General features: G+C 35.2%; 4 protein-coding genes and 1 non-coding gene across 5 annotated transcripts; 4 read left to right on the top strand and 1 right to left on the bottom strand.

The window, feature by feature from the left end:
• Positions 1-976: 976 nt before the first annotated feature.
• On the top strand, positions 977-5,276 carry LOC107412125 (uncharacterized). Its single transcript, XM_060812090.1, has 2 exons — positions 977-4,257; positions 4,344-5,276. Exons 1-2 carry the CDS (start codon positions 3,090-3,092, stop codon positions 4,385-4,387), a joined length of 1,212 nt encoding a protein of 403 aa, XP_060668073.1. The 5' UTR covers positions 977-3,089; the 3' UTR covers positions 4,388-5,276.
• Positions 5,277-9,152: 3,876 nt separating this feature from the next.
• TRNAG-GCC (transfer RNA glycine (anticodon GCC)) lies at positions 9,153-9,223 on the top strand. The gene has a single exon. It is a non-coding gene; the product is annotated as a tRNA-Gly (tRNA).
• Positions 9,224-9,284: 61 nt separating this feature from the next.
• Positions 9,285-12,587, top strand: LOC107412160 (probable aldo-keto reductase 1). The gene is made up of 7 exons (XM_016019868.4): positions 9,285-9,524; positions 9,693-9,860; positions 10,119-10,322; positions 10,489-10,661; positions 11,008-11,104; positions 11,474-11,627; positions 12,151-12,587. The coding sequence occupies exons 1-7, from the start codon at positions 9,465-9,467 to the stop codon at positions 12,336-12,338; spliced, it is 1,044 nt and encodes a 347-aa protein (XP_015875354.1). The 5' UTR covers positions 9,285-9,464; the 3' UTR covers positions 12,339-12,587.
• A 609-nt stretch (positions 12,588-13,196) lies between these two features.
• On the top strand, positions 13,197-16,231 carry LOC107412201 (probable aldo-keto reductase 1). Its single transcript, XM_060812417.1, has 7 exons — positions 13,197-13,535; positions 13,719-13,874; positions 14,083-14,286; positions 14,390-14,562; positions 14,854-14,948; positions 15,293-15,448; positions 15,905-16,231. The coding sequence occupies exons 1-7, from the start codon at positions 13,476-13,478 to the stop codon at positions 16,096-16,098; spliced, it is 1,038 nt and encodes a 345-aa protein (XP_060668400.1). The 5' UTR covers positions 13,197-13,475; the 3' UTR covers positions 16,099-16,231.
• Positions 16,232-16,428: 197 nt separating this feature from the next.
• LOC107412199 (hydroxycinnamoyltransferase) lies at positions 16,429-19,432 on the bottom strand. Its single transcript, XM_016019915.4, has 2 exons — positions 18,794-19,432; positions 16,429-17,634 (listed from the first exon to the last, which is right to left on the bottom strand). Exons 1-2 carry the CDS (start codon positions 19,385-19,387, stop codon positions 16,684-16,686), a joined length of 1,545 nt encoding a protein of 514 aa, XP_015875401.3. The 5' UTR covers positions 19,388-19,432; the 3' UTR covers positions 16,429-16,683.
• Positions 19,433-20,267: the final 835 nt, after the last annotated feature.

The following is a 20,267-nucleotide window of genomic DNA, read 5'->3' as shown; positions in this document are numbered from 1 at the left end:
GCCAAGTATTTATGTGATGAGATGCTTGAGAATCAATCTGTCACCAATTAATGAAACTCATCGAGAGTTGGTGCCTTATGCAATTTCAACACTCCATTCATCTCATTTCAAACACATCGGTTTGAAACCGTACTCATTCTTGCTGCTTCTTTCCATGGTCAACCAACACATCATTATTGATTCTAGAATTTCATGGGCTAATTTAGATTTACTCAGTTCGTTTTCATCCTCTACCTTCTTTAAATTTTGTTAACAAATAATATATGTTAAAATATCATTAGTTAACATATTCATACAACCTATGTTAAAATATTATTAATTAACATATTCATACAACTTAAATATAGAAGAGTAAATCTTTAAATGAATAAATTAAAAAAATAAATTAATTAAAAGCTCCCATATCATCTTTCACATCATTTAATAAATCTAACATTATTGATCTCAATGAATAACTTTGGAATCAGATTTTAGCACTATGATGCATAACTTTTGTCAAATAGGAAGTTTCTTGAAAGCCAAGTCTTTAACATCCAGGAACCAGTGCTAGCCAGGGACCAAGGTTTTTATTTCTGTTTACATGTTATGTTCCTTCGTTATACAACTAATCTAGGAAGATTCTGTGTCTAGGCTATATAAATTCATTTTATAAAGGCGATAAACTAAATGATTTGTTTTCTTTTTATAAATTTTGCATTCCAGTTCATCCATGCAGTGCCATATTCATATAGGTTAATTACACTGCAATCCCCTCTGGTTTTTTTTAATTACAAAAAATATCTTGATGTATGTGATAATTACAAATCAATCCCTGAGATTATCACATTGACGTTAAAATTAACGGAGGAGGGGTATAATAGTCATTTAACAGCTATTCTAAAAAACAAATTTAAAAAAAAAAAAAAACATAAAAAAGATTTTTTCCATTGTTTTTAGGTTTCACCTCCACCGAGCCAGATTCACCTTCATACACGACAGGGGTTTTCACCTTCATGCCTGACAGGGGTCTCATTTCTTCGACGGACGAATCTCGAGCAAATCTCAGTTCTTGGAGTCCAGGTTTTGTTCTCTTCTCTTCTCTTCCTCTGCTTCTCTCTCCATTTCTCACTCTCTCTCTCTATAATCCATTTCTTTGTCTTTGTCATATTTTGATTTTCTTTACCCATCTACAAAGCAAAAAATTGGAACTGAAGGATAATAATCACAGAGAAAGAGAGAGAGAAAGAAGCAGAAGAAGATAATGGATTAGGTATATGTTTGCTGTTTACGCTCAATTTAAAAATAAAAATAAAAGGAAAGAAAACTTTACTAAGTTGAAAGAGGGTCTGATTGATTGAAAACCCTTTTGAAACTGGATGTATCATGATCTTTTCTTTTATGGGTTTGTACTAAATTGTGAGTTTTTTTAATTTTTTTTTTCCATTAAAATGCAAAAGAAAGGAAAGTGAGTACTAAGTTTTGCCATTTGTGTTGAAAGATGGTATGGTATTTTCCGATTATACGTAACAATGAGACTTTTGGCACGTTACTATGCCTTCTCATTTCTGTGATATGTGTGAGGCAATCAGCTCTTTCAATTTAGTTTCAATATAAACTTTTTCGGAAATGTGCCAAATTTAGAATCAATAAATAACCCAAAAACCATTAAATGTGCCAAATGCCATTTTTATTCTCTGTTTTCTGCTGCATTTTAATATCTTTCGTTTTCTCTCTTTCTCTCTCTCAGGAGTTTTGATCTCCGAGGTTTTTATTTTGTTTTCTTAGAAGTGGGTTTTTGATCATCTCTGTCATTTGAAACTTCCTGCTTACTGCATCATTATTTTTCTGGGGTTTTGTTTTTGTCCTTAATCTTTTGTGGTTGCATTTGACCTGTTTTTCTTCTATAAGAATTTCTTGTTTCTATATGTGTGGGTTTTGTTACTTATATGGGTTATGGGGATTTGATCATGGGTTTAAAGATATTTAGGAAAATGTTTGGCATTTAAGCTAAACAAAGCGTTCAGTACTCAGTTAGTTGTTGTACTATGAAGACATTGATACTAAGAAGGGGTGGATTTTGTTTGCAAGCCATTGTATTCTCTTTATTTGGACACCTTTTAATCCTACCGTTTCATCTTTGATCTCCTTTTTTTCTCACTTCTCAGGTACTTTTCTTTTTCTTTTTTTCTTTTTTTGGTTTGAGAGTCTTTTTAATTTGTTTTTTCAAGCATTTTTGTGTTTGTGTTTGAATAATTGTTGTTGTGTATATGATTGCTGGAACTAAAACTGGATTGTTTGTCTTTATTTGATTTGATAGAGTCATGATTTTTGAAATAGTTATTCATTGTTTTGGGCAACAGTTTGAGTCTTTTGAGGTAGATGAGGACCGATTTAGTTTTGTGTGTCTGTATGACAATGTAAAGTTCATTACATGTAATGAGAGGTTGATTTTAGGAGAAAAGCCCTTAATGAGTGCTAAGGTTAAGTTACCCTGGACAAGAGGGGCTTAGTTCCATGTAAATAATGATCAGGATTTGCTAGAACTGTTCCAAGAATTTAGTGAACACAATATTAGTATTATCCACTTCCATTGCAATATGTTACCCATGGATGAGATGGAACCTGAGGTTATGGACCCTGTAGAATCAGACCCACCTGAACCTGAACCTAAACATCAACCTCAACCAGACTCCCCTGTCAGTCAAGTTTCTACTCCTCCCCCACAAACAGAACCTCAGTCCCAACCTCAAACAAAAAGAAAACCTGAATTTGATAGTGATGAAGTGGAAATAAGTGATAAGGATGATAGTGAGTGGCAAGGGGAAGATTCAAACAATGAGAATGGTCAATTTGGTAGTGATAAAGAGGATGAAAGTAGAGTTGCAAAGCTATCTAGGTTGATGAAGAGGAACCTGTATAAGCCTTTACCAGATGGAAAACATCATTTGCAAATAGGACAAACTTTTGAGTGTGCTGCTGAGTTTAGAAAGGTCCTTACTGAGTATAGCATACATGAGGGGTTTAATATTTATAGAGTGAAAAATGAGAAGAATAGGGTTACTTGAGAGTGTGCAACTACGGGTTGTGGTTGGAGGGTTCATGCATCCTTCATGGCTGATAATATTACATTCCAAATAAAAACACTTCGGGATGATCATTCTTGTACAATGCTGTCTAAGAATCCCATAGTCACTTGTGAGTGGCTTTCTAGAAAAATAGAGGATAAAGTTAGATGCAATCCTGGTATGAAAATTAAAGACCTGAAAAAGGAAGTTAGAGTGATGATTGGAGTTCATGTTTCAAATGCTAAGCTGTATACAACAAAAAACAGGTTATTAGAAAAGTTAAGTGGGGATCATGGAGCAAGTTACTCTAAGCTCCATGATTATGGAAATATTTTATTGTGCAAGAACCCAGATACTATGGTACAAGTCAAGTGCCATAGGAATTACATATTTGAGAACCCTGTTTTTCAACGATTCTTTTTGAGTTTTCCAGCACAAAAGGATGGCTTTTTAAAGGGCTGTAGGCCATTTATTGGGGTAGATGGTTGCCATCTCAAGGGGCAATTTGGTGGAGTGTTGTTGGTTGCAGTAGGTGTGGATCCAAATAACAGCATTTTCCCATTGGCTTTCTCTGTGTGTGAAGAGGAAAACTATGACAACTGGATTTGGTTTCTCAATTTGATAAGTGAGTACATAGGAGTCCATGAAATAAGAAGGATTTGTTTCATATCTGATAGACAGAAGGGTTTGTTGAAGGCAATTAATGAGGTTTTCCCAAATGCCTTCAATCGATCTTGTGCAAAGTATATCTTTGCCAACTTTAAGTCTCATTTTCCTGGTCTTAAGGTCAGGAACTTGTTTTGGGCAGCATCTAGGTCAACAAATATTAAGGATTTTAGTATTGCAATGGAGGGTATCAAGGCGGTTGATTTGGGTGCATATACTTGGTTGAAAGACATTCCGGTGGATAGTTGGAGCAATCCTGCATTTGAGACTGATGTTAAAATGGATCATGCAACTAACAACCTTACAGAATCGTTTAATAGTCAGATTGATCGTATTAGGAACAAACCGATTCTGCAATTGGTTGAAAGCTTGAGGAGAAAAGTAATGAAAAAGTTTAGCAAAAGGGAACAAAAAGCTAAGGACTGGCTGACAGATCTTCCTCCATCAGTTCAAGCTAAGGTCAACAAATTCCAAAGGGAAGGGAGCCACATTCAGGTTATTCATGCTGAAAATTCAAAGTTTGAGGTTTTGCATGAATCTGTTACAGGTATTAATTATATATATATATTTTTAAATTATGTAAATTTTTCTTTCATTTTCTAATTATTTATCTATTCTTGCAACCTGTGATAGTTTTGGTGGATTTCAACAAGGCCACATGTGACTATGGAGTCTGACAGATATATGGAAGTCCTTGCAAACATGCCATGGCATGTATCACTCATTTGGGGGTCAGCCCTATTCCATATGTGGCCAGTTGCTTGTCAAAGGAAGCATATATGTTGATCTATGCAGGGAAGATTCATCGATTCATCCAATACCTGATGAATCATCCTGGCCATAAATGGAGGGTGACAAAGTCCATCCCCCTGCAAACAAAAGAAAGCCTGGCAGACCCAAACTTACAAGGAGAAGGGAGTCCGATGAGCTAGCTCACATAAAAGATCATATGTTCTAAAGTGTGGGGTTTGCAAAGCCATGGGCTATAGCAAGAGAACATGCCCAAAGGTTTGTTCACATGCAAAGAATGTCAGGACCCGTCCAGAATTCATTCCCCAGAACCCTAGACAAGCCCTGATCCCAGGGAAACCCTACCGGACCCTCCAATGGAAAATCCGACAGAGCCTCCCCTAAGGGATGGACTTACCACAAATTACCTGCACTGAAAACATACTTCTATAAATCATCCCCTTATTCCTCCCACGTTACTACAGATTGATTCCACAAATTTCAGCACTTCAAATAACAACAGCAGCAACCCAGTGTGTAAAGAACAACTACACATCCAATACAGTATACAGAGCATTAAACAGATACATGTGAAATTTATAAAATGACAGATAAAGAAGCAATACAAGGTCGAGAGGAAAAAGGGAAGAAAAACTTCTTGAACCTTCGGCAACGAACTGAGACGTTGGGCTCGTCTCGGACAATCAACGTCTCCAACCTGGACCTAGGGGAACGGAATTTAAGAGTGTGAGATGCTAATCATCTCAGTGAGTGACCCTATCTACTGTACACCTTTAATATTAATAATATATCAAATAAAATGATTTAATTAATCAATACCGAATAAATAAATAAATAAATAAATAAACATTTGAGATAATAATTTCTCTCAAAACCCTCACTATTCACTCCGTTGGAAAAGTTTCCCTTTTAAAACATTTTCACAAAACCCGATATTCGTACTTCCCAAAAAAAAACCAAGGGACCAAATAATTTAACAAACAACAAATAAATAAATAAATACCCCAAATATAAATAAACTGCAACAATTTATAATAAATAATTTTAGAACACCTTTGGGGTTTAAAACATTATTTGCAATTTACACCGACGCACCACACTATATACCGGTGATGCCCTCCGATACCCAGCGTCCCGAGCATTTTGGCGTCCTGACAGTACCGACTGCTAAAACCATCAACCCGACCAAGGAGGGGGGCGGCTGTGCGCAACAACAAATTTGCCTGCCCACGGTCCAATGGCAACTCACGGGTGAAGTAATAATCGCGCGCTAAACCACATAATAACCACGCGCTACCACGTGTCCATACACCATACACCAGAACACCAATACTGTATGAGTGCGTCTAAAAATAAACATTATTAACCAACCGTACCGTTTTCCAAAATTACCATGGAAAATATACCAATTTTCACAAAATACCATCCCACATATTTTTATTTAACAACCCGGTACGAAAACATCGATAACAGATAAAACCATACCTTTTCTCGTAATACGAGATTCAACAATTGAAATACCGCGGGCATAATTTATAAAATTAAACCACTAACTTAAACAAATATTTTCATAAAATATTTAACCCAATTATGCCCGAAAAATCAATACTAAAAATCATGTACAAATACTACCAAAATACACTTTGCTCATGCATAAATAATAAATTAAACCATAATAAAATAATAATCGGGAATTTCTAATGACCTCAAAATTTCATTTAGCACCATTGGGTAAATATATATATAAAATAATATTTTTTCCCGATTGTATTTAAAATACACCACATGAGCACCAATTACAGATATCAATTTAATACCACATAAATACAATTAATTACCCCAAAAACATTTTCAAAGGTGGGTCACTCACTTGGAACACGCAATTAAACTACGATCCACCATGGGATCAATTTCACGACTCACCGGTGTTCCTAGAACAAAATTCACAGACAGTCAAATAAATTAATATTTTATTCGGGTAAATAATACCCGGTACCCGGGGGGTCAAACACAAACGTTAACCAAAATAGGCAAATAATATACCGAATTGAAGCTCGTGGAATGAGGATTACCAATCCGGTCTCCATCGACCCCAATTCCGCCGGAGGTAGCCGGAATTTGGTCGGAAAGTTTCGGCCGGTATTAAACTTGAGGGATCTTTCAAACGGTGGGAATTTTGGGCAATCTAACCCCGGCGCGTGTAGCATTCCGACGACTGAAATCCGGCCAAACGCCGGTCAAACAGAGAGAGGGAGAGAGTCAAAGGAGAGAGAGAGAGAGGAAAAAAAATTTCTGCGTGTGTGTTTATCTCGGTCGGGCTCGGGGAAGAAGGGAAGGAAAGGAAGGGAAAAGAAAAAAGAAAAAAAAGAAAAAAAGAAAGAAAAAGGTGTTTTCCCACGTGGGGAAAAGAAAAGAAAAAGAAAAAGAAAAATAAAATGAAATGATTTAAAATTAATTAAATAATATTATTATTTAAAATAATAATAAAAATAATTTGATTTTACACATGGTTGACATGTGGCTTCTCAACATGGGAACACATGGTCACCTTCATTAAGTCACACGTGGCACATCGTTATGCGTGTAAAATAATATTAAAATAATACGGTATTTGAAAAATTCTACAGGTCCATAACTTTCAAACCACATGTCCAAATCAGACGTGCCGCTAGTCTACGGACTCGTATCAACGAGCACTTCACAACCATGCATGAGTCAACGCTCAACCTTGCATGAATAAAAAGTCAACCTCGGCACCTCTTGGACAGTTTGGACCTCAACTGGTTTTGCTCATAACTTTCAAACCGTAGCTCCGATTTCAACGTGCTACCAGTCTACGAACTCGTGCCAACATGTACTTCATAACGGTACCTCATTCAACCTAGAATTCCAACCGGGTCAAAAAGTCAACTTTTGATCCCTTGGTCAACGGTCAACGGTCAACAGTCAACCTCGGTCAACGTGCAAAAATTCCGACATGGTTCGGGACGGGGTGTTACAAAGAAGAAGAAAAAAATCAGATGTAAAAATTTTCTTATTTTTGGATAACTTGTTTTTTTTTTTTAAGTTATATTTTTCATTGCTTTGTACATTAATTATATTTTCTTTATTGATGAAAAGAAAATTCTGGTGTGTTTTTTCAATTTGGTGTGTTTTTCCAAAGATTATTAATTTCTTTCATTTGCTTCATTTAAGGGTATTGCTAAAGGTGAAGGAAGCCTTATAAATGCCCGATATAATATCTCTTCTCTTAAATTTATTTTTGGGAAATGACTAAAAATTTGATTTGATATTTTTTAGAAGTTGATTGTGTGTGTGTTTTTTACTTAGGAATATCTAACAGTTGATGCCCAAAAAAAAGAAGAGGTTGTGTGGTTTTTTTTTTTTTGGTCAAGATGATAAATAAATTATTTTTTTGGCTTTGTGTATTAATTTTTGTCACTTTGTTTGATAAAAGGAACCTGCTAAAGTTGATGTTGCCCAAGGAACTTCACAGGTATATATTGCTGTCCAAGGAAATGCACAGGTATTTTTATATGTTGAAAATTATATTGTCTGTATTTTTTTTGTTAAAGAACTATCTTGTATGCATGTTTATATTAATTTTTGCTGTTTGTCTATTGTCCAATTAATTAGGGAGCTTCTTCATCCCAGCCTCAAGGCTTATCATCCCAATCCACGGTGAGTCCTTTGGTTTTCTCAGCCATAGCCACTGCAGCAAGTCCACAGCATCAAGTGCAATAATATTTTGATAAATAGTTATGGATTTTGATATATGGTTGTACATTGGGGGCTTTAGTACATTTAAATGCTTTTTGGTTGAATTGAGGATTTCAATTTGCGGTTGAAATTAGATGCAAATTGTTTCTTCAATGCAAGTTAGTTATAGGAATATTTTGATAGGTGTACATGGTGACTTTCATCAAGCAAATGTACATGAAGGCTAGGGTACATATAGTGCATAGCATAGAAAGCTATGTCACTTCTTTTTTTTTTTTTTTTTGAGACACAGCACACATTTAGATGTGTACAAAATATTAGTCCAATAGGATTGCAACCATGTTATTTTTTGTATAGCCAATGGCTATTATGACACTTTGAAATATATTTTGTTACATCTGAAAATTTAATAAAATGCCATTACAACTATTGAACTGATAATTCATCAATTTTCCAAATAATAGAGGATGTGCATGTTATTTATCAAATTTCCATTGCACTCTCTCTATTTATATTTTAAACATTTTAGGAGGTGATATTGAAAATTGATAATTACTTTTCAAACAAATCAAAATCCATTTAATTAATATATAAGGGTATTTCATTAATTTTAATTGCCACATAAGAGAAAGAAAATATTTTTTTGGATGAATTTTTATGGGAAGAGATACAAATATAATTATAATAAATCTGAAAGTATTTAATTATAATTAAGAAAAACTAGAAGAGGATCAGTGTAATTAACTCTATTCATATAGGTATAGTCAATTCAATACTGTTGTACGTCACAAAAAGCAAAATAACTTAAGCGTTGAAATGTATAAACAAAAAAGTAAAATGATGATAAAAGACGGGAAATAATTGACATAATCAATGACGAACTAGCGAAGACACCTAATCTAAAATAAAATTTCAAAAAATATCCCCATGGGTTTTAAGAATTAATCTAAAACTGTCAAGATCAACACCAAAGCACCAGTGGTCTAGTGGTAGAATAGTACCCTGCCACGGTACAGACCCGGGTTCGATTCCCGGCTGGTGCAAGTTTCCTTTTTTGATTTTATTTTAGCGTGTTTGTTAAGTTCTTACCAGCCCAACTTCCCAGTTTCAACGACATAGACTATCGTATCGGAATTTTTATCTACCAACCTCAACTTACACACATTCACCAAAAAAACCTTAACCTACTTACACAGTCATTCAACTACTTAAAAAGTATTTGCTTGGCTTTTGATCTTATACCGAGACTTTCAGACCTTCAAAGGGCTAAAATTTTGCTTAAACATGGCTGATAATCAGAGAGTCCAAGTTCCAAAGGTTAAACTGGGCAGTCAAGGACTTGAGGTAAAAATCCCATCTTTAATTTCTCTCAAAAAAAAAAAAAAATCCCATTTTAATTTCCTTTATACCCATATCAATTTCAGTTCATTTCATTTCTTTTTCTTTGTTGTTTTTTTTTTTTTAATTGTTTCCCCTCATTTATCAATAATTTTCGATTTTCTTACCTTCCAGGTGTCAAAGCTTGGATTTGGATGTATGGGTCTGAGTGGAGTCTACAACTCTCCTGTGGCTGAGGAGGATGGGATTTTGATAATAAAAGAGGCCTTCAATAAAGGAATCACTTTTTTTGACACGGCCGACGTATATGGAGCTCATTCTAATGAAATTCTTGTTGGAAAGGTTTGTGATCTCCACCTGTAACTTTAAATGGGTTTGTGTTTTTGTTTTTGGGTTTACGACAAACTAATATCTTTTTGAAGAATGTAGTCTGTGTTAGTAAATGGTTATTTCTTAGATTAGATATAAGGAAACTCTCTGTTCATTTAAAAAAATATATATATATATTTTTCTATTTTGTCTTTTGTTGTTAAGTAGCTCATACATCTGTTTGTAATGTTAATTATAAATGGTGTCTTTCTGTTGTTATTATATATATAGGCGTTGAAGCAGTTGCCTCGGGAAAAAGTTCAATTGGCCACAAAGTTTGGAATAGCAGGAATCAATGCTGATGGCATGATAGTGAGGGGAACTCCTGAGTATGCTCGTTCGTGCTGTGAGGCCAGCTTGACGCGTCTTGGTGTGGACTACATTGATCTATATTATCAGCACCGTATTGACACTTCAGTCCCTATAGAGGAAACTGTGAGTGATTCACTTTTCTTTTTCAACTGCAAGCCTGCGACTTTGATATGTCTCAGTAGTAAAATTAGCGGTCTTTGGAAATTATATCATCCCTTTAAAAGTAATGTTGGAACCGACCTATAAGAAATGACTAAATTAGACTCTTTTTTTTTTTTTTGGATGATAGATTAGTGAGCTCAAGAAGCTTGTGGAAGAGGGAAAGATAAAGTATATTGGGCTATCCGAAGCTAGCGTGGACACAATAAGGAGGGCACATGCAGTTCATCCTATTACAGCACTGCAAATTGAGTGGTCCCTTTGGACTCGTGATGTTGAGGAAGAGATAATTCCAGTTTGCAGGTTTATTTACAATCCAATTGTTGTTATGGAAAATGGTTATCTCCATTGCGCCTCTTGCTATTTGAAGAGAAAGAAAAAGGAAATAAATGTTTTAGATGGTCTGGTTGTATATTTAGAAATTGTAAATGTATAAATTTGACTCGCTTTTGCAACAATCTGCATTCATTAGTTAGATGTTACTGGCTTGATATTTTGATGTAATTTGCTTTTTGTTTGGTTATTTAAGGAAGAACAAGGAAAATAGAAACCAGCTAGAAGCAAATATTATACCTTGTGGTAATTTTAGTTTATGTGTAAATTATTTTGTTGGATGATATTTTTAATATCGATGCATAAAGCCTTGCAGGGAGCTTGGCATTGGAATAGTTCCCTATAGTCCTCTTGGTCGTGGGTTTTTCGCTGGGAAAGCAGTTGTTGAAAGTCTGCCTGCAGATAGTTTCTTGGTAAAAAGATTTTGTCTGTTAATAGATTATCTTTTTTTTTTTTTCCTTTTTTTTTTTTTTTTTTGGTGGTAAAAAAGATTGTTATTGGAGAAACAACTTTGTTTCTTTGACATCATTTGTCTCAATCATGAATCATATTGATGAGTGGTAATAACTTTTTATATCAAGCTTTGGTCAAAATTATTCTTTACTGGAACATATAGAGCTCTGACAATATTTTTGTTAAGCATGTTTCTGCTGGATAATAGTTCATTCACTAAAATTTCTGAAGCTAACTTTTGATTAGAGACTTGAGCATATGAAGGATTTTCGCTTTTTGCTTGTGGAAAAATTTGTAACTGAGTAACTGACTCTTTCCCGCTTTATAAGGTCTCCCATCCTCGGTTCCTAGGAGAGAACTTGAACAAGAACAAGATCATTTATGATCGAATAGAAACTCTTGCCAGAAAGCACCACTGCTCTCCTGCTCAGCTAGCGTTGGCTTGGGTTCTTGAACAAGGGGATGATGTGGTACCAATCCCTGGTGAGTGATTCACACTTTTGTTTTTTCTCTTTAATCTTAAAGTATTATAAGCTAGATGCTTTGTTTGTCTATGTCTCTGTGTTTGCACAAAACATGAGCCTGTGTATATCTGTATCTGCACGGATTTATAGTTTGCTCGAGAAAGATATGGATTAATAGTTATAAATTCAATGACACAGTTGGGTGCTTTTGCTTTTTATCTAATTATTACACTTTTATGAAAATCAGACGATAAGATAATATGGGAGAATCATTCTAAAAGTATGACTAGTTAACTGCTGAGGTTAAAAGATAGAAAGTATCCCAATATATGGGCTTTGAGAATGTCATGCCCTGTAGCTTATAAGGTTTTCCTTAAAACTGCATGAAAGCCATAGTTGCATTGAAGCTGTAAAGCTGATACTATCCATGAGCAATGTTTGTGGATATGACATGCAACTGAGAAGATCATTTTCTACTTTGTAGGATACAGAAAAAGGTCATTTTTGAACTGAATTTGTTTGTTTACTTTGAATTTCTACAGGGACAACTAAAATTAAGAACCTAGATGACAACATTGGCTCAGTGAGGGTGAAACTTACTGCAGAAGACCTGAAAGAGATATCCGATGCTGTACCAATTGAAGAAGTGGCAGGTAGTAGAACTTATGGTAACATGGTGAAATCGTCATGGAACTTTGCCAACACTCCTCCAAAAGAGTCCAAGGTCTGAGCTTAAGACATGTCCTAGTCTCCATTTCACTTGGTTGATACAGTATGTTGTAAAACTAGGGAATGCCATCGTGTCTGCTGCTGGGTATTTGCTGAATGTCATCGTATTTGCTGCTGAGTAGTTGCTAGATTACTTGCAGCATTTGATGAACAACATAAAAATAAAAATTTCTATGGAATTTTGTGATAAACTGACCGTTCGATGTACTTTGTTAAGTGCTTTGGAAGTTAAATATCCTTATATCTTTCATTTGAGTTGTATTACACGAAACTGTTGTTGGTGATTGTAAATTACTATCAGAATAAGTGCAACATTTGGAGTGAGCAAGAATTTTAGATAACAGGACCAAATTATTCGCAAGATAAAGGCAAATGGGTTTTCTCCCATGTATGATGACCCAATACCCTGACTTAGCACTCTTTCAAACATCATTTTCATTTCATTCACAATTTTTTTTTTCTTAGGTGAGTGTGTGTGTAAGTGTGTGTGTGTGTGGTACCCTTCAATTCTTATGTTATTCTTGCTTGTGCTCCCAAATCTAAATATCGCCTAAACAATCTATTGTGGTCCAAAAACAATTTTTTTTTTCCAATACACGGTTCTATAATTATTATTTTTTTTTTGGGGGGGGGGGGGGTGTTAATCCATAGTTCAAAAAAAATAGAGAGGTTTTGTGCAGTTTTATATAATGTAATGTACTCGTTAATTTTTGTATAAGAATGTTGGACCCACAAAAAAAATAATAACAATAAAATAAAATAAAATTTGACTTTATGTTTCAAGTTAATGCGAGACTCCACTCGCTCAAGCGGATATGGTAGAATAGTATCACGGTACGGAGCCGGGTTGGATTCGCGGCTGGGGGCATTTTGATTGATTCTTTTTCGAATAACTTTTTATCTGTTTTTCACGATCTCTGACTGTATCTGTTGAATGATCCTACATCAATCCATTTCAACTCCTCGGCTTTGACCATCCCATCTGAAAAAAAATAAATAAATACATAAATGTGCTTTTAACCAACCATCCACGGACCTCAACTGCCACACTCGCACACTGATTACTCTTTGGCTTCTTGTCCGACACTGATACTTCGAGACCTTAAAAATCCGGATAAGGCTAAGAATTTGTTTAAACATGGCTGAGTACGACGGAGTCAAAGTTCCAACTGTTAAACTTGGCAATCAGGGACTTGAGGTATACCGTCTAAACCATATCAATTTCATTTTTCTATTTCTTCCATTCAACTTCTTCAACTCAATTTGCTTCTATCGTTTTTCTATGATAACCCCCTTGTTAATCTCCATTTGGTATTCATTTCCATCATCCTTTTTTTTTCCCCATTTTTTCATGGTCTTTCCATTTTCTTACCCTTCGCAGGTGTCAAAGTTGGGTTGTGGTTGTATGCGCCTGAGTGATATCCAGTCAGAGGAGGATGGGATTTTGATAATAAAAGAGGCTTTTAACAAGGGAATCACTTACTTTGACACAGCCGATCTTTATGGTGCTCACTCTAATGAACTTCTTGTTGGAAAGGTAGTTTTCTCTTTTATTAATTGGAGCTCCCGGAAGTTGCCTGAGTTTATTAATAAGGAAGCTCACTGCTTTTATTTGACAAGTCTAGGTTTTTTTTCTTTTTTTCTTTTTTTTTTTTTTCTGCGTTTTGTCATCTGGGTTTTTCTTATTATCTGTATTCTGTAATATGCAAAGGCATCTTTATTGTTGCTATCTCATTATGTATTAGGCGTTGAAGCAATTGCCTCGACAAAAAATTCAATTATCCACCAAGTTTGGTATAGTGGGAGTAGAGGGTAGTGGTATCATAGTGAAGGGAACTCCTGAGTATGTGCGTTCATGCTGTGAGGCCAGCTTGAAGCGTCTTGATGTGGATTATATTGATCTCTATTATCAGCATAGGATTGACACTTCAATCCCTATAGAGGAAACTGTAAGTGGTTCACTTTCTGTGGAAATTCTTTAGTTCTTTCAAGTAATATAAGAACCAACTTTAAATTTATGAAAATGATTAGATACTTATATTTGGAGGTTAGATGGGTGAGCTGAAGAAGCTTGTGGAGGAGGGGAAGATAAAATATATTGGGCTATCCGAAGCCAGTCCTGACACTATAAGGAGGGCACATGCAGTTCATCCCATTACAGCACTGCAAATGGAATGGTCGCTTTGGACCCGTGATATTGAGGAAGAGATAGTTCCTCTTTGCAGGTTTGTTCACAATCCAATTTTTCTTCGGAAAGTAGTTATGCCCATGGCTTCTGTTTCTTTTTGGGAGAAAGAATAAGAAAAAGACAATGTTTTAGATGGTGTGATGTTATAGTAATGCATTGTAAACGTAGAAATTTGGGTCTCATTTGCAGCAATTTTCCTTCCTTAGTTTGATAGTTTGGGGTCTTTAATGTGGTAATTAATTAAAAAAGAAAAGGAAAATAGATCTAAAAACTTACTGCAAGCAAATGGTGTAATGTATGGCTCAAATTTTTGAGGCATGGCGTGCAGGGAGCTTGGCATCGGAATAGTTCCATATAGTCCTCTTGGTCGTGGTTTCTTCGGTGGCATAGGAGTTGTGGAAAGTGTGCCTACAAATGGTTTTCTGGTAAAAGATTTTTGCCTATTCAGTGTGTTTGATAGATAGTCTTTTTCTAATTTGTTTTTGGAGGAACAAAATAAGTTTCTGAACCCACTTGATCCTCAGCGATGAACTATATTGAAATTTCAGATTTGGACATTAACAGTCTTCTCTGAAACATATGAAGCCTCTTACAATTCTTTCCAGTTGTTAATCATATTTCTGTTGGATATTAGTTTATTCACCGAAAATTGAGAAATTAACTTTAGATACGGAAGCATATGAACGATTTTTCTTTTCTGCATAGAAAATTAATATTTAGGCAATAGATTTTCAGTTAATTTGAAAGTTTCCTTTTCCCCTTACATATGGCCTCCAATCCTCGGTTCCATGGAGAGAACTTGATGAAGAACAAGACCATTTATAGTCGAATAGAAACACTTGCTAGAAGGCATCAGTGCTCTCCTGCTCAACTAGCAATAGCTTGGATTCTTCAACAAGGGGATGATGTTGTACCAATCCCTGGTGAGTGTTTCATGCTCTTTCTTTCTCTCAGTAATACTTTAGTTGGAAGTGCAAGCATGTATTTGTGGGTTTATAGTTTCATCTAGAAATATACGAATTAATGGGGAATAATGCAAGGACTCTGCTTGGTGGTTTTCATTTTCATCTGATAAGCAAACTTACCATAAAAATGAGACAGTAGTATAAGCATGGGAATTCTGAACTATTCAGTACTACAAGCAGTTAATTGCTAAAGTCAGAAGATAGGAAGTGGCCCATGTGTGATGGCGTATCTATCTACTCTGTACCGAATTAGCATTTATTTTGAAAAGCACCCGCTGAGCTTCATGGCATGTGTGAGGTGACAACAAGCATATACGACCATGTGTGATGGTGTAGCTATCTACTCTGTACCCCAATAAGCATTTATTTTGAAAAGCACCAGTTATGGTTACGTTTAGTTTTGAATTTCTACAGGGCCAACTAAGATTGAGCACGTACACGACAATATTGGTTCCCTGAGGCTGAAACTGAGTGAAGAAGAACTGAAAGAAATATCAGATGCTGTACCAATTGAAGAGGTGGCAGGTGATAGAGCTAGTGAAAACATTCTGAAAGGTTCATGGAAGTTTGCCGACACTCCTCCGAAACAGTCCAACATCTCAACTTGATAGCGGGGCATTAATGTCGGTAATACTGTAAAATCGGAGCAATATATGTGGTTATATAATTGTTGACAAACTTGTGTATTATTTGCACTTTGTGATTAGGGGATGGTAATAAACTGGTTAGTTGAAGTGGTTTTGTAAGGTGTTGTTATGGATTTGTATTAGGCAAAACAGCTGGTGGTGAACAGATTTTCAGGCTTAACAGCTGGTGGTGAACAGATTTTCAGGCTTTCTTTGCCACATTTGATTTTTCACTCACAAATGATTTTTCTTGTTCTGGCCTTGGAAGAAATAAAATTTGATTTGAAAAAATTTCACTTGCTAGCATCCAAATTTTGACAAATAAACTGATGAATATTAACAACAGCAATCAACACGTTGATTGACTAAACTCGCACTGGCAAACACATGTACATATATGGATTGTAAGAGCTAGAAATTACCATCATTTGGCCCCCCGGGCCCTACCCTCTACTTCATTAAATGTTCCACCCACTTTTGACCTTTTACAGGGGTCTTATAATTTTGCAATCATAAAACTCCTAATATTTGCTGGACTCTCATAACCAAAAACAAAAACCGGCTGTACTAATGTCTCCCACTTAGAAGCAATTTTGGGTGCAAGCCCAGTACAGCTTCATCCTCACATAACTCACCCAACTGCTTGCTTGGCAAAGTCACCGTCACTGTCCTCCCAAGCCCTTCTTCTGGACCGGGCATCACCATGATCAAACCTTCACCTTCCACGTTCCCCACGTTATACGACACGTGGACTGGCCCAGCATCTTCATCAAACATCGCCGTATATTCATTCCCAGTGGGCCCGCTTTTAACGATCATGTGCTCCATATTAACACAGGTTAATTCAGGGCCGTACATCCTGAACGGCGCAGCCAACTTCCCTGTTTCCTCATCCTTGCGCGATTCCAACCACTCCATCGCAGACAAAATCTCTTCCTCCTCCTCTATTCTCGACATGTGGTGGTGCAACCTTTCCGCCACGTGTCCTAGCCCACAGCCCTCCATTTCTTCCGAACCCAACGACAGCTGTGAGAAATGCAGTGCGTTGCCGTAGTACCCAACTGGCAGCGGTGGCCGGAGAAGCTTCCGGAAGTCCACGCAGACCGTTAGAGAGCGTCTCTGGTCGTTATTCTTGCCGGCCTTTAATCTAGCGACGCGTGACCAGAAGAGCGCAGCGAGGACATCGAAAGGGGTTGCATCTGGGCATTTCTCGTGGATTTCCAGAAGCAATTGTTTGATAGTTGCGTGAGAGAACCTGAAGGTCGCCGAAGCCATTTGTACGGTACATTGCATAGGCTGTTTGGACTTGGTTTCGTAGAAGGTTGCGGATTGTGTCTGGAGGTTCGTAACCGGTCGTAGATGGAGTTTCGGCGGCGAGTAGAAAGGCGGGTGGGTTATGGGCTGCCGACGGTGAACCTGGGTCCATGAATTGAGGAGTATGGTTGCTGAAGTTGGGTCTGCATGCATGTGAGTGCAGCTCAGCCCAATTGCTAATCCTCCTCCTTCGAATTCACTTACCTGCATATCATTTGTTTTTTTTTTTTGGTAATATAATATAATATAATGTGACATTGAATAACGTATCATTTTCTTGTTTAAGGTTTTTGGCCTTTTATTTTATTAACGGTATATTATGTTGCATATGCAATTTTGATTTTTTTTTTAATTATAATAAGATATTTTTATAAAATTATAAATATTATAAACACCAAAATATTCAATTATAATAAAAAACAACTTTAAAAGTGTATAATATAACTTTTTTTATTAATTAGAAATTGAAATTTTCCATCTGATCCAATAATTTATTAATGATGATGGTAAATTTTAAATTTTAAAATGATAAATCTAAAATGATTAAATTGTTTTACTTATAATTTGATAATTTTTAAATAATTTATTTATTTATAAAATAATATTAATTTAATATTATAAAAAATTATTAAAATTTTGATAAAAAAAATTTGTTAAATTCCTGATTTGAACAAGTATACATGCCACCTAACCACCCAATAGGAAAGTATCCATGAGTAAAAGTCCGTACGTTTTGCTTGCTTGTTTAGGGTCTATCTTCCCACACAAAAGATATATGTATGTCCTATTATGTGCTGCCACGTATCTCTTTGAAAATGATGTTACGAAGTGACAAAGATAGATATGTATCTAATTGTTTGGACTTCTTCAGCAAGGAAAAAAAGGAAAAAAAAAAAAAAAAATTTGTTTGGACTTATATAGGCATGATTTTATTATTGTTACACCTAGATTCTTCTGGGTTGGTATAAGTTTTCAATTTCAATTATAAATAAACATAAAAAAAAAAAAAGTATTGTATTTATTTTTCAAAGGAAGTGCTCCACTTGCTTCATACATAATTTTATTACATAAAGACTATAGTTATGTAAATACATTATAATAAATAAACTTACTTCATTTTTTTTTTTTTAATGTCTTATCAATATTTTGATCACATAAATAAAACCTACCAATACAAATTAACATTTCACAGACAAAAAAATATCTGTTCACAGAAATCTTACCAATTATATAAGAGAATATGGGATAAAATTACGACCCAATTACCCAAATATGCATAAAACCCAGAAAAAGAAAGTAGTATCGTACCTGGACCCGTATTACCAAACAAAAAAAAAAATATATATATATATATATATAGTACCTGGACCCGAAATGGTGACCATGTACTTGGATCATCAGGCATATCATCCCAGACGGTTAGATCCTTCTCTTCCAACATATCAGCCGAGCTCAACCACTCATCGAGAGTGGTTCCAACCAGGGCCTTAACGACCCGAACACCGGCGTCGTTGCACTTGACTGCCCAGTTGCCATTCTCATCTCGGGTCAACCGGCCCGTAACCTGCGGGTACAGTGAAAGAGTCTCGGAGAGAGAAACCCTGGAATGGTCCAAATCAAAATCGTTCAATATGTTGTCCTTGAAGTAGAAGATAATATGGAGACTGTGAAGGCCCATGGCATGGTCCAGTGCAGTAAACGAGTGGGTATGATCCGGCCCGACTGGTCTACTGGATACTGTCGTTAGTTTAGAAAGAACTGTAACCCGACTGTTGCTGTTAGACATTATATATGTATATATTATATATATATTCCCAGAGAGGAAGAGACAGTGATGTAGCAAATATATAACGTAGACTATGTAGCTTAGCTTGTTATATATGTATATATAGCATATAAAGTAAAAGGCTGGAGGAGATGAACAATGTAAAAGAAGGGGAAGGTAGTTAAGGAACATAATTAGGGAGGCGCAATTAAAGAGGGAAGCTGGTGTTTGTTGAGTTTCATTAATATTGGGTATTCGATTGATGGTTTCGTACCTCTCTGAATCTCTCTTATGAAGTGTTTGTGTGAATATCATTTTTTGGGTCCTTAAATTTCTCTCTCATTTTTCCCTTCTTTTTATTTTTTTTATTTTCTTCACGTTGTGAATTCTCAACCAGTTGTTTTGTTTTGTTTTATTTTACTTTAATCAAATTTTTTTTGTGAGTATTTTATTTTAATGATGTATTTTCAATGGAGTTGGCAATCATAATATTTATTATTATTATTATTATTATTATTATTATTCGTGTGCTTTGTAACAGTACGTCCTACTGTCACGTGATCATTTAATTTCCCACTTGACAACTTGATATGTCGTCGTCGAGCTCGTATGTGGTATATGCATACTTATATGTTATTTATTGTAGTATATGCATACTTATTTGTTTTGTATATTTAATTGATCAATTCGTGAGCAATAAAGCAAATTACTACACTTCAATCTGCACCGCACATATTGAATTCAGTATCAGCTTTTCAATTTCAAATCTTTATTTATTTATTTATGGTTTTCCTATGGCTGCGAATCAGTCTAAATTTGCATGTCATTAGAGCATTCTAAAAATAAAAAAATATATTTTCTGTAATAAAAAATATTTTTTAAAATAATTAATAATATTTAAAAATGTTCTCCAACAAATTTTTTGTTCTTTATTTTTAATTTTTTCTATAAATATTTATTATTTTATTTGTAATTCTTTTTTTTTATATGAGCTATCTACTTTTTAAATATTATAATTATATTTAATTAAATTATATATAATTGAAATAAAAGATAATTTTAACTCTCTACA

This window comes from Ziziphus jujuba, chromosome 10 (assembly GCF_031755915.1).
Source record: "Ziziphus jujuba cultivar Dongzao chromosome 10, ASM3175591v1".
Classification (NCBI taxonomy): Eukaryota; Viridiplantae; Streptophyta; class Magnoliopsida; order Rosales; family Rhamnaceae; genus Ziziphus; species Ziziphus jujuba.
Note: the sequence above shows the minus strand (reverse complement) of the source record. Positions and strands in the feature narration are given on the sequence as shown.